Below are 13,055 nucleotides of genomic sequence, written 5' to 3'. Positions count from 1 at the left end.
TCCTCGAGAGACCGTGTGCATCCTTACCCTGGGAAAAATAGAAGTTCTCGGATTTCCTCAGTTAAAGGAAGGAAAGGCCCCAATTCTGCTGAGCTTTGAGTTTGCCAGCCATTATTGATTCTCAAGGGTTCCAACATCAGTCTCATTGTCTGTTTTCCTGTCTTAAAATCGGGCTCTTGCCTGGACTTGGTCCGTGTGTCATTTGGACCTGGAGGTGGGGAAAACTGGTAACCTTGACGGCTGAGAGACATTGTGGCCTGAACGCAGTGGCCCTTTGGCTGCTGGAGTTGTTTGCTAAGCATTTGTGAATAGTCAGGTACCCGGGCCTCGTCTTCTGCTTTAAGGGGTTTGGGAGTGGGGCGCCTGGGTGGGTCAGTTGGTTGAGCGTCCGACTTCAACTCAGGTCATGATGTCACAGTTTGTGGGTTCAAGCCCCGCGTCGGGCTCTGTGCTGACAGCTCGGAGCCTGGACCCTGCTTTGGATTCTGTCTCTCCCTCTCTCCCTGCTCCTCTCTCTCTCTCTCTCTCTCTCTCTCTCTCAAAAATAAACAAACATTTAAAAAAGAAAAGGGGGGGTGGTTTGGGAATTTCCAGACCCAGCATTTTTGGGAGTGCCTGAGATAGCAAAGCAGCTTGAGATGCAAGGATTCTGTTTGAATTGGCCACAGCCTAATGCTCCCTATCTGGGTCAGCAACTTCTCCACTCTGGAGGGTAGATCTAGAAGTTTCACTGGACAACCATTTAAAAATAAGTGAGCAGTTTCTGCTGTATTCCACTTTCTGGACCAGGCTGGAAGGCCCACAAGTGAGATGCAAGGTACACGGAGAGCTGGGCAACTTCCGAAGAGGCCTGGAGGGCAGCGAGTGACAAAGGCAGGGTCTAGTGACTTGGACTCTTGGTCTTATCTTCTCTCGGGTTCTTTGCCAGCATCAGGAAGCCTTGCTGTGCGTAGACGAGGTGACGACCAGGGACAGTGTTGGCTGCTCTTTGAGGAAGCTGTTTGTGTTGACCAACTCTCAGCTCCCTGACAGGGTCATATGAAACCAAGCTTAATCTTCTGCCTTGCCCATAAAACATTACTGAAGCAGCAGAAAGTGGTTGAAGGGAGGCTCTGGAGTGTTTTCTTTGTATAGCAGAGTTGAGGCCTCAGTGAGTAGTCAGAACAGGTTGATGCATCTTGGGGACGAAAGGGCAACAGAAAACTTAACCGAAATCTCTCCGAGGCCGTGAAGAGCACAGATGAAATAGCAGTCCTTACTGACTGCGTCGGTGTGTGGGTGTCCTCCTCATTCAGAAGGAAGGAGCTGCCTTCTTGGTTATATTGGGATGATGATGAAGTCACCTCTTCCTCCTGATATGAAAATGCACTCAGGTGATGGAGAGCATGGTCTCCGGTTAGATTTGATAGCCAGGATACGCTTGTCCTTCGAGTTTTGAAGTTAACATGGCAGAGTACTCTGCTTTCCACAGTGGTCCTTGGGACGTTCTCATTAACCTCACTTTGAAGAACATAATTATCCTTGTGTTAGAAGCGATCAAGAATATTTCTCCTGCCTAACATTGTTTAAGCATTTGTCGAGTCTGAGAACGAAGCCGAGCCGCGCTTGAGAGGAGAGAATTACTATTCGGTGAAATACACATTGTGTTTAGAAGAGAAGATACATTTTAAAGAAACAACACAGCTCCAAATGTTAAATCTACCCAAACTGCTTTTCTCTCGCCTTATTTTAATTGTGGGTTTCAATGCCTCGCTGGTCTCTTCCAAAGACATTTCAGTTTTATCCTCTGGGAACCCTGGGCCCTTCAGTGAGAAGCACCGTGGCAGGAAATCCGCCTCTGGAGCTGCAGGAGAACCGCTGTGATTTTAGAAGTGGGTGGTGGTGGTGTCCTGTCATGGTATGACCGTTCATGACGGACTCCATTTGGCCAGGCCATCTTGCTCTCACGGACAGTGTCTCACCTAGAAAATGGGTTCTTCCTTACAAAGAAGGTCCCATGAATTAATAACTGCATCACCGAGAATGCTGAAAAGCGCTGTCTAAAGGCCGCACATTGTTGTCAAGCTGTTGTTCCTGGTGGGTGGCTAGGTTAGTATTGTTTTGAAGGTTAGGATCCAGATACCAGCTCATCTATTCTCCAGCTGTTGTTTATCCTTCAGTTTCCCAGAATAGTCAGGCACAACGTCTTTTAAAAATGGGTTTGGGGCTGCTTTGCATTTTGGTGTTTAGTAATTAAGTCATTACTGATTTAGCCTTTGTTCACTGGCGGGGAATGTAGGTAGGGGAACAGAGAACACTGCATCCCTTAGAAGCAGTGGCGTGTAATACTGAATTTCTGATCAGCTCCCCTCTACCTCCACCCGCCCCCTTCCACTGATTGGAGCCTGTTTACAACATCTACCAAAGGGGCCATCCACGTTCTCAGCTCCCCGAGCAGCCCACTTCATTTCACTCTCTGTCTCTTTTTAAATGCTACTCATTTTTTTATTAGACAGTACATTTATATGATATAAGATTCAAAAGGTGAAAAGAGCCTGCAGTAAGAAGTCTTCACCCCTGCCTTCCAGCCACTTGGGACAATCGGTGCTACCAATTTCTTAGGTAACTCTTCAGGTTGACTTGATGTGTCGCTATATTCTCCCCCCACCTTTGTTATGTACCGTGTCTGTACTGTACATACTGTTCTCTGCCTTGTTGAGTCATTTGAGCAGTATGTGTTGGAGAAAATTCAGTAGTAAGTGGGGAGTACAGCAGTGGGAGATGTTTCTAGAATTGACATCAAGATATAATCTAAGGGCACCCGAGTGGTTCATTCGGTTAAGCGTCTGACTTTGGCTCAGGTCATGATCTCGCGGTTTGTGGGTTCAAGCCCCGCGTCGGGCTCTGTGCTGACAGCTCAGAGCCTGGAGCCTGCTTCCGATTCTGTGTCTCCCTCTCTCTCTGCCCTTCCCCTGCTCACACTCTGTCTCTGTCTCAAAAATAAAGAAACATTTAAAAAAATTTTAAAGAGGGGCGCCTGGGTGGCGCAGTCGGTTAAGCGTCCGACTTCAGCCAGGTCACGATCTCGCGGTCCGTCAGTTCGAGCCCCGCGTCGGGCTCTGGGCTGATGGCTCAGAGCCTGGAGCCTGTTTCCGATTCTGTGTCTCCCTCTCTCTCTGCCCCTCCCCCGTTCATGCTCTGTCTCTCTCTGTCCAAAAAATAAATAAACGTTGAAAAAAAAAAAATTAAAAAAAAAAAAAAAATTTTAAAGATAAAATCTAGTATGTCTCCTGGCGACCTCTAGCCCAGCCACTCCCAAATGCTGAACATTTACACCCAGCTCACCGCCTGACATTGCCGGTGGGGTCCCACAAAAGGCCAAACCACCTTTTCCATTGTTGCCAAGCTGCATCTCTGTCTTGGGTTGTACAAACTGGAAACTAAGACCTCATCCTTGACACCTTCCTGAATTTCTCTCCAGTCAGTCAACATTCCTTCCCATCCTCACCTGCCTCCTTGTTCTGGGCCCTCTCGGACTCTGTGTTGGGTCTTTTGGCATGTCCACTCTTTCCTCTCTCCAGTGTGTTTTCCACACACAGAGATCTTGTAAACCACAAACCTGACCACGTTGCTTCCATGCTTGATACCTTTTGATGCCTTCCTGGTACTCTTAGGACAGAGGTCAAACTGATGGTCGCGTCTACGCAGACCGGTCCCTGCAGGCTTCTCCCAGCCTGTTTTTCCTCTCTGCGGTCCAACCACAGGAACCAGACTTGCCCAGCCTCACCTGCCAGAGTATTCTCTCTCTATTCTCTGTCTAGAATGGTGTTCTTTGCTACCCTTGACTCATCTTTCAGAAGTCAGGCTCCATTTCCTCAAGCCTTCACCACCACCGCCCCCGCCCCGCCCCCAAACTGGATCGGGTCCTCAGTTAAGGCTGGGACAGCACCATCTTCTCCTATTGGACATGTTAAGGCTGTAATTTCCACTTGATGGAAATGTAATTGGATTACTGTTTCTTTAAATTCTTGTTATAGATGTGAGATCGTTTCTGACACAGATGAGTATTTTGTAAACCATAAAGCCTCCTAGAGTAAAAAGTAGTAATTTTTTAAAATTCACCTTTATCAATGAGGCTAAGCTGTGGAGGTTGATATTTGTGTTTGTGAGTGAGGGATGACTGAGGGAGTATCTCCCTTAATTAAGGATCCCTGGTGATCCTAATCCAGACCTTTCATCAGTTCAGCAGAAGTATTCCTTTGCCAGAGCAGCACTGGAACCCTGGGCATAGGGATTACGGAAACCTCCGAGGCCCAAACAGGCCCTGCGCTGAGGCAGCTGCCGGGATTTTATTTGTAAAAACCCGATTTCACATAAGTCTGTCTGCTGTGGTTCTTGTTTGTTGTTGTCGTTTTTCAGGTGGCTCCTGACATCGTAGAAGGCCTTACACAATTTGGGTGATGGGGGGACACTGTTTTTGTTTTTTTAATCTAAGGAAAAGAAATTTTCGCCCTGCTTTCTCCTAATGGTTCTTACCTTTTCTGTTGAGAAATGTCTTTAGAAATCATCCTCAGAGGGGCGCCTGGGTGGCGCAGTCGGTTAAGCGTCCAACTTCAGCCAGGTCACGATCTCGCGGTCCGTGAGTTCGAGCCCCGCGTCGGGCTCTGGGCTGATGGCTCAGAGCCTGGAGCCTGTTTCCGATTCTGTGTCTCCCTCTCTCTGCCCCTCCCCCGTTCATGCTCTGTCTCTCTCTGTCCCAAAAATAAATAAACGTTGAAAAAAAAAATTAAAAAAAAAAAAAAAGAAATCATCCTCAGAAAGAACTCAAGCCACGTGAAGCTCGTTTCGCATTTCCTGTTGTAGAACAGAAACTTGTGTGGTGTGTCCTCACCAGGAGCTGTCTTTGTGTCTCTCCTTTATCCCCAGGAAACCTGTAGGAAGTGTCAGGGACTCTGGAAGGAGCACAATGGCCTCACCTGTGAAGAGCTGGCAGAGAAAGATGACATCAAGTACCGAACGTCTATGTGAGTGACCTCATTCCGGGGGGCTTACGACGGGCCCTCCACGCCCCCATCAGCCTGCCCTTTGTCAGGGGACAGTGAGGATCGTGTGAAGAGTACGCTCTCAGGCCACCCGAGTATAGAGTGATCTCAGGAAGTGACCTCACCTCCCTCCAGTTCCTCACCTCTTGAGCCTCATGGAGCTGGTCCTGGAGTCAGATGTGATACAGTAAATGCCCAGCACGTGCGAATTCAGTAATGTTAGTTCGTCTTCTCCGTGTAATCTGAATAAATAAGTAGTAACACATTTTAGCTGGATTAGATTGCACTAATGTTGCTTATATCCATGTTTCCTATAGGATACTGGTAGCCTGAGACACTAAGCAGAATTACAGCCTCCAGAATGCAATATAATGCAGTCAGCTAATAATCAGCACTGGGACTCTTTAGCACTCCCTATGTGGCTGAGCACTTTACAGATATTAACTCATTAAATACATTGAGTTCAATAATACAGAAGTCCATTTCTCTCTCATATAATAGTCCAGTCTTGCCACACAGATCTATCCCATGAGGTCATTCAGAGACCAGGTTCCTTTATCACATTGCTTCACCATTCCCTAAGGTGGTATTCTCATCTGCATGGTTGTGGTGGGGTTGCAGCCACATTTGCACTTCAGTCCACAGCAAAGGAGAAAGAGACAAGCTGCCGGGCAGGCAGCTTTTAAGTTGTAAGATGCACGCGTGTGTGTGTGTGACTTCTGCTCCTGCCCTGTTGGTCTAGACTGAGTCACATGGCCACCACCTAGCTTCACAGCAGACACCATATATAATGTCTAGCTGGGTGATTATATGTCTAACTTAAATTTGAAGGGTGAAGAGTGGGTTTTGTTACCAAGAAAATGAAGTAGGAAATGACTGTTTGGGGCAGTTAACAGTCTCTGAGTTTCTACCACAGGTAGGTGGTATTATCCTCATTTTACTGAATGATACAACTAAGGCACAGAGCCCAAGTAACTTGCACATGGTCACTCAGGTAGTAAGTGGTGCATAGCAGCGTTTTAAATCTAAACAAATGGTTTTCCAACTGTGTTCTTTACCACAAATTTGGTGGACAGAATGATGACCCCCAGAGATGGCCCTGCCCTAATCTCTGGAACCTGTGGCATGGCGAAAGGGATTTTCCAGATGTGATTAAGGTTATGGACCTTGAGGTGGGGAGATGATCGTGGATTATCCAGGTGAGCCCAGTCTAATCCCAGGGCTCCTTGAAAGCAGAAAGCTTTTCTGTGGTCAGATAGAGGTGTAGTGACAGACTTGGAGAGATGTGAAAAGACCCCACCTCCTGCCTCCGACTTTGGAGATGGAGGAAGGTGGCCTTGAGCCAAGGAACGTGGCCGTTTCTAGAAGCAGGGAGCAACCTTCAGTGTGCAGCCAGTAAGAAAACAGAAGCTCCGCCCTGCCGCCCCAAAGAAGGAATCCACTGACAGCGCACGTGAACAGCAAACAGATTCTGTCCTGGAGTAGGTGACCTAGCCCAGTGACACCTTGGTGTTCTTCTGAGGAGACCCGTGCTGGACTTCTGCCCTACAGAACTACAAAATAATGCAGTTGTGTTACAGTGAGCTAATAACGTGTCATTCCTTGTCACAGCAGCAGTAGGAAACTGACACGGATTTGGGGGCCGGAAGTAGAGTGCGGCTATAACAGATACATAGAAGTGTGCGAGTGGGTTTGGAATCGGTCAATGGATACAGGCTGGAGGCATCTTGCAAAGCACGATAGAAAAAAAGCCTAGACTGCCTTCAAGTGGTAGAAATACGGACTTCAGAAACCTCACCCTTGAGGGCTCAGAAGCAAGTGAGGAGCACTGTGGACAAAACCAGAATTGTCCTGGAGAATGCTTGAAACTTCAGTGAACAGACCTCTCGCGTCCCTTTGGCCGTAAAGGCCTGCTGGTGAGGACTCAGAAGTCAGGGCGGAACGTGTGCTTGTGTCAGTGGCAAGAGGGTGAAGACCATGCGTCTGGACATGGAGCTGAGAGGACCCACAGGGCGAGCCCTGGAGAGAGGAAGGTGCAAGCAGAAGGAGAGATTGGGGGTCAGAAACAGGATTTGATCGTTTCTGAAATTCCCATCCCATCCAGGTGACAAAAGACCCCAAAATCAAGATGTTCATCGTCAGAAAACACATGCTCCTGGAGAGAAAACCAAGGAAGTGTGCCAAACGTCGGAGTCTTCAGTCACGTAAAGGCTCAAGGGAGGGACTCTTCGGATCCCTTCAGTCAGACCCAAGAGCTTCCAAGAAACTCAGGCATCACCACCCCCCACCTCAGCCATCTCAGCAGAAGTGTGTCCCAAAATCATGTCTTGTCTTCACCTGAACTTGATTTAGACGGTGAGATTTGGGACTTAGAGCTGATGCTATGATGGAGGAGACCTTTGGGGTCTTGGTTTGAGGTGGTTGTAAGGGTGTAGGATGGCTATGAATCTGGAGGCCAGAGGGTAGACTGTAGTGGGCAGAAGCATGGCCCTTATCCCCAGATGTGATTGCGTCTATGGCAATGAAAGAAAACTAACATGATACCAGAAATGCCACTCCAGCTAGAAAAGTCTAGCGTTGATTCCTCAAATCCTGTCTGCCAGCGTTTGTAATTCAGAGCGGCCACCGGCTGACCAGTGGCATGGCCTTAAAGTGATGAACATGTCAAAAATTACTCTTTCTTGAAAGTAATCATCTTGTCAGACTATATAGGCTATATACTTAGTCTAGTAGTTGTGCTATTGCCAAGAACATTCTAAATTTCTCCTTTGGAGTTGTCTTTCAGCCAGTTTATGAGCCATCTCCCCCCAAAATTTGTTCTGATTACTGTGGACAAGTTACGTCTGGTTTGGATTGGGAGAAGCCGAAGTTTTCTGTTGTTGCCATCTGGGCTTTTACCCTAAGAAGGATGTCTTCTTGATGAAGTCAGTACAGATTTATTGAGTGCTCGCTGTGGATAGCAGTAGTTAAGAACCTTGAACAAGTTTCTTAATCATTCTGTGCCTCGGTTTCCTCATTTGTCTGGTACAGAGCATACTTGTGTCTGCCTCTCCTGGAGATGAAAGTGCTCAAGTGCGTAGCGTGATTCTGGCCCCGTGAATCTTCCGTAAGTGCTCACTGTGCCTGTGTGTGTGTGCGCACGCGAACGTGTAAGCAGAGGGCCCTAGTTCACAAACATGACACAAAGCACTTACACAGATAACTTCTTGCAGTGGGACTTTCTCAGGTCATGTGTTCCACTCGCAGTTGGTGACGGAGCACTGCCCAGCTCCGTAAACCGACTGTCAGTGCCCCGGGCCCGGGCCCTAGGACTGCTCCAGGACTTGGTCACAGGCCAGGAAGTGTTTCTTAGCAAGAGAATAGCTGGTTACTTTTCAAAGCAGAACCTCCACCCCGACGTCCTGTCAGTTCCTGCCTCCGGCTCCATTCGAGGTCTTGGTCTGACCTAGATTGGAGCACCACTACATCCAGTAACAACCGGAAAGCCTCTCTTGGTCTGGGCCCTACTTAAACCTGGCAGCCTTTTTTATCAGCATAAATAGATCAGAGTGGCACATCCAAGTATGATCATACGTTAATTCCAAACGTGATCATATGTTAATTCCAAAATCCAGAAAGACCTCCCAGATGTCCAATTTCTTTCTTCATGGTAGGGGATACAAGATAAGGTACCGTGTGCTTGACTTTGGAGGGAACAGCATAATACACACACCTGACCTCCAGACTGCCAGCATGTCGTAGAGATTACAGATCTCCATAGTTTGAAGGGATTGATCTCCCGCCTCCTAGCACTCATCTACCATATTAATGTATCCTAGAGTACCTGCTACTTCCTGGTCACCCAGGTTCTATCTGCCTGTCTTTTGAATAGAAGACCACTGTATTGTCCTGTTGGACCACAGATGATCGAGGTCCTTGCCAACTGCTTCTGGTATTCTCTGCGTATCAGACGGAGAAAGTGTTTTTCAGATCAGTAGCTACATACCGGTTGCCAAAGGCTATGTGTATTTGCTCTGGTAAGAAATGACATCTGGAACAGCAGCTACAGTTACAGGCAGCACCTGATGAGTCACAGTAATGCACATTCTCCATACAAGTACCTACGATACAGTAATGTTCTCAAAGCCCCACTCTCTGTACAGGCCAAACCGAAACAGTAGGAGATGTGTTGAGAACCAGTACCACTGTACCTTTGAAGTCTTCGATGATGGCACCAATCTCAAAGATGCCCGGAGGAATCTGGTGGTACTTTCTGTAGAGAGGGGGTCCTCCGAGGGCTTCCACTTCCTTTCCTCACCGCGTAGCCCTTACTCCACGGACCAGAGGGCCAGGGAATCGTGCCAGTTGCCTAGTGTCAAAAATAAGCAACGGCAGGGTACACACCGGGAATTATAAGCAGTTTACTGTTGCTGAATCATAAAACACAGCATAATAAGTGGTACGAGATGGGACGGGTATTCCAACTTGTACCTGAATGTTCCTGGCAGCACTATCCACAGTAGCCAAAGGTGAAAACAGCCCAGATGTCCTTCAACTGATGAACAGTAAACGGAGTTCAGTACGCCATAGAATGGGATTCTTACTCAGCCGTAAGAACAGGATGAAAATCCATGCCGCAACCTCGGAAGCCTCCTCAGTGAGAGGAGCCAGGCACAGAAGGCCACCCTCGCGTCGTTCCATGTGTCTGAGCGGTCCTTAGACATGTGGATACTTGCCTGTGTGAAGAATAGACCAGTCAGTTGGAGACAGAGACAGATGAGGGGGTTCAGGGAAAGGAGGGCGCGGGGAGTGACCTGCTTCGTACGTACGGAGTTTTTTGGGGGGATGATGAAAATGGCCTGGAACTAGATAGCAGTGATGGTTGCACATCATTGGGATATACTAAATGCCTCTGGATTTTAAAATAGCTAAAATGGAAATTTTATGTGCGTTTTGTCACAATAAAAGAAATCCATACACACATTCACAAAGGAAAACCATCTAACATTTTGAATGGTATGTGCCACCAAAAATGACGACAGCTCCCAAATTCCCAACATACTTCAACAGTGGCGCAAATAACCAATCATGGAGCTGTAGGGTCTAGATCACTTATGTAGAGGGGGGTCTAGATCATTTTTGTAGAGGCGGCAGTGAACCTTCCTGTTTGAGCACAAGGTCAGCAGACACGGCTGCAGCTCCGGCTGCTCTTCCTGTCCTGCCCAGAAACACATCCTGTGGGGATGTTTGTTTCCTGCCTCGTTTAGAATTCAGTTCCCAAATCGCTCTAATCCCAAAAGCATCAACTGATATCTCCTCATCCCAGTTTGCACTTTTGTGTTACTGAACAAGTCACCACAAGCCATAAAAGCAGTCTCTGTTTGGTGTAGGAAAAGTTAACAGGGACTGGCCCTACCTCTTACTGTTCTTATGATTGCAAAAACGAAGGCCTCGAACGGACTTTCCTGCCGTGTGGAACAGCTGTTTGAACATTAGAGCCATGTTGAGCGGTGTGCACTCTGTGTGCTCCTCCATTCGTCTGGGAGTGCCTTTTCTCCCCTACCATAGCCACCGTTACTTTGGTGACTGATAGCATGGTGGAACAGAGCAAGCAAGTAAATGTGCGCCTTCCTCCCAAGCTTTCGGGAAAGGGCTGTGTAACCTTGGTTCGTTCATCCACTCCTCTCCCACACTATAGCCATAGCAGCTACCCAGGGAAGAAGCCAGCCAGCCCCAGGCCACCAGAGCATGACAGCTCAAAGCCACACGGCAGCCTTGGAGGCGATCTGACACAAAAAGTTTGCGCATAGAGAATTGCACCTGTGTTTTGGTCACAGGTTTTTATATTGGAAACATTTGCATCAGAACCTTGTAAGTCTTAACATGGAGCATTGAGAAATGTCTTCACAGTTGCCGAGTAACTGAATTCATGAACATGTGTGCTGTATTATCAAGTTGACAATAACAAATTCACTTTATTTAAACTTTGTCTCCTTGACGATGTTTCCTATTCAGCGACACTTAGAAATCATTTATTCTTCTGTGACTTGAACTGGTTTAAATTCTTTTCAAGCCGGAGCTTTCCTGCATTTGGGGCCTTTCAAAATTAGACCTAAATGAATAGCAGCCAATTTCCTAATTCATTTTTCTATTCTTAAGCACATGATCTGGCTTCTAAGGAGCAAACTATGACAGTCTTCTGGATATCAGTAATTAAAAACACCTGCCTGCCCCCAGACTCACCTGGCTTCCCTTACTTAGCAGATACACTGGGAGCCCTGGGAGGAAGATGGCTATTTTCTCAGTGTTGGGAGAGAGGCTACAGATCAGAACTCCTGCCCAGACTGTTGAGTCTTTTCAGGGAAGCAGTTCCCTGGTCACCATTCTGGGTTCCCGCTTGGAAGAAAGAAGAGGGCTCAGAGCAGTGGGGCAAGTCCAGCTTTGGGGCTGTCCACTCTTGGAGTCCTTCCTGCCTTCCCTAGTCTCCATAGGTGTGCCTTTTAATACCTTTGAAGAACTCAACTCAGTAGAGGAGGACAGACAAATCAGCAGTCACAGGCCAAGGTGGCAAGTGTCATTTTAGAGTTAGGAACACTGCACTGCAGAAGAAACTAGTCCAGCAGCGCCAGCTCTTGGCAAAGAGCCAAGATGTGTCATTTCGGCTCTAGTCCCCTGCCTCTCCAGATCAGGTAGAGTGCTTCTGGAAAGAAGTAGCTTCCGTTGGCCAGGATCGACTCCTATGCATGCAGATCCCCTCGCTACAAGGGAGTCTGGGGATGTGGGATTTTGACGTGGAGATGGGCCCTGTCAACAGGAAGAGGTTATGAACTGGTTGCTGGATTGTCCCCACCTGTGTCTCCCCACACTAAGTATTCAAAACCGAAGGTGTCTCTGCAACTCAGGTTTAGGCCCACTGGCTCTTCGTGAACCAGCTTTGTTTATAGAAAACACATATTTAGGAAGACCTTGCGTTTTCTCTGCTTTAGGCCTATAACAAGCAGAATAAGCAGTTCCCAAATGCTGGTGCCAGGTGCTGTGCCAGGGTACTTGATATTCATACCTAATAATCCTCAAAACATGATGGAGGCAGCTGGGCTTTCCTAATTTAAAAATGAAGCAACTGAGTCTCCGAGCGGTTGTGGGATTTACCCAGGGTCACATAAGTAATAAACCGAACGTAGTTATCGACTCCAAAGCAGAGGTTCTTTGCACTCTCCAGGTGTCACTAGAAGAGCTAGGCGGTCCCCTGTGGGAAAACGGACTTAGTGGCCACAGCGCTTTTCTCTTCCTGTCATCTTCCCTGCTGTCTCCTCTCGTGTTCTCTTCTCAGTGAGGAAAAAATGACGGCAGCCCGCATCAGGAAATGCCACAAGTGTGGGACCGGCCTCATCAAATCCGAAGGCTGCAACCGCATGTCTTGCCGCTGTGGCGCCCAAATGTGCTACCTCTGTCGAGTGTCCATCAACGGCTATGACCATTTCTGCCAGCATCCTCGCTCACCGGGAGCTCCTTGCCAGGAGTGTTCAAGATGCTCTCTCTGGACCGACCCCACCGTAAGTGAATGCATGGCTGCCTGTTGCTTTGCAGGGGGCAATCGTGGTAAGATGACATACTGAAAAGGGATTTTATATACACGTAACTCATTGGGACTTCTGGAAAGATATGAAATTACATAGACCAATGACCACGGGGAAAAAATGAGAAAGTAATTAAAAAGCAACTCCTCAAGAAAGCAGCATGCCCAGTTTGTAGGCAGAGTCTTACAATCCTTCAGGGAATAAAATGTTTCTGTGCCATCTAAAACAAATCCCAGAGCATAGAAAAGTAAAGATAGTTTTACGTATTTGTGTATAAAGCATAATGCTGATACCAAAACCTGACAGAGATAACCCTAAAAAAAGAAAATTACATCCGTCTAACTCATTAATATAGGTTTTAAACTCTGTAAATAAAGGGGCGCCTGGGTGGCTCAGTCAGTTGAGCATCCAACTCTTGATCTTGGCTCAGGTCATGATCCCAGGGTCATGGGATCGAGCCCCGCATCAGGCTCCATGC

General features: G+C 47.6%; 1 protein-coding gene across 4 annotated transcripts in view; it reads left to right on the top strand.

Annotated features, from left to right (window-relative positions):
- Window positions 1-13,055, top strand: part of RNF216 (ring finger protein 216) — a 146,258-nt gene that overhangs the window by 115,566 nt on the left and 17,637 nt on the right. For all 4 annotated transcript variants that reach the window (XM_045461628.1, XM_045461625.1, XM_045461626.1 and 1 more), the window contains exons 14-15: window positions 4,906-5,003; window positions 12,331-12,553. In XM_045461628.1, coding sequence (XP_045317584.1) covers window positions 4,906-5,003; window positions 12,331-12,553 — 321 coding nt within the window. The remainder of the gene's footprint in view (window positions 1-4,905; window positions 5,004-12,330; window positions 12,554-13,055) is intronic.

Source organism: Leopardus geoffroyi, chromosome E3 (assembly GCF_018350155.1).
Source record: "Leopardus geoffroyi isolate Oge1 chromosome E3, O.geoffroyi_Oge1_pat1.0, whole genome shotgun sequence".
Taxonomy (NCBI): Eukaryota; Metazoa; Chordata; class Mammalia; order Carnivora; family Felidae; genus Leopardus; species Leopardus geoffroyi.
The sequence above is the reverse complement of the archived record's forward strand: the minus strand, read 5'-3'. Positions and strand labels throughout refer to the sequence as shown.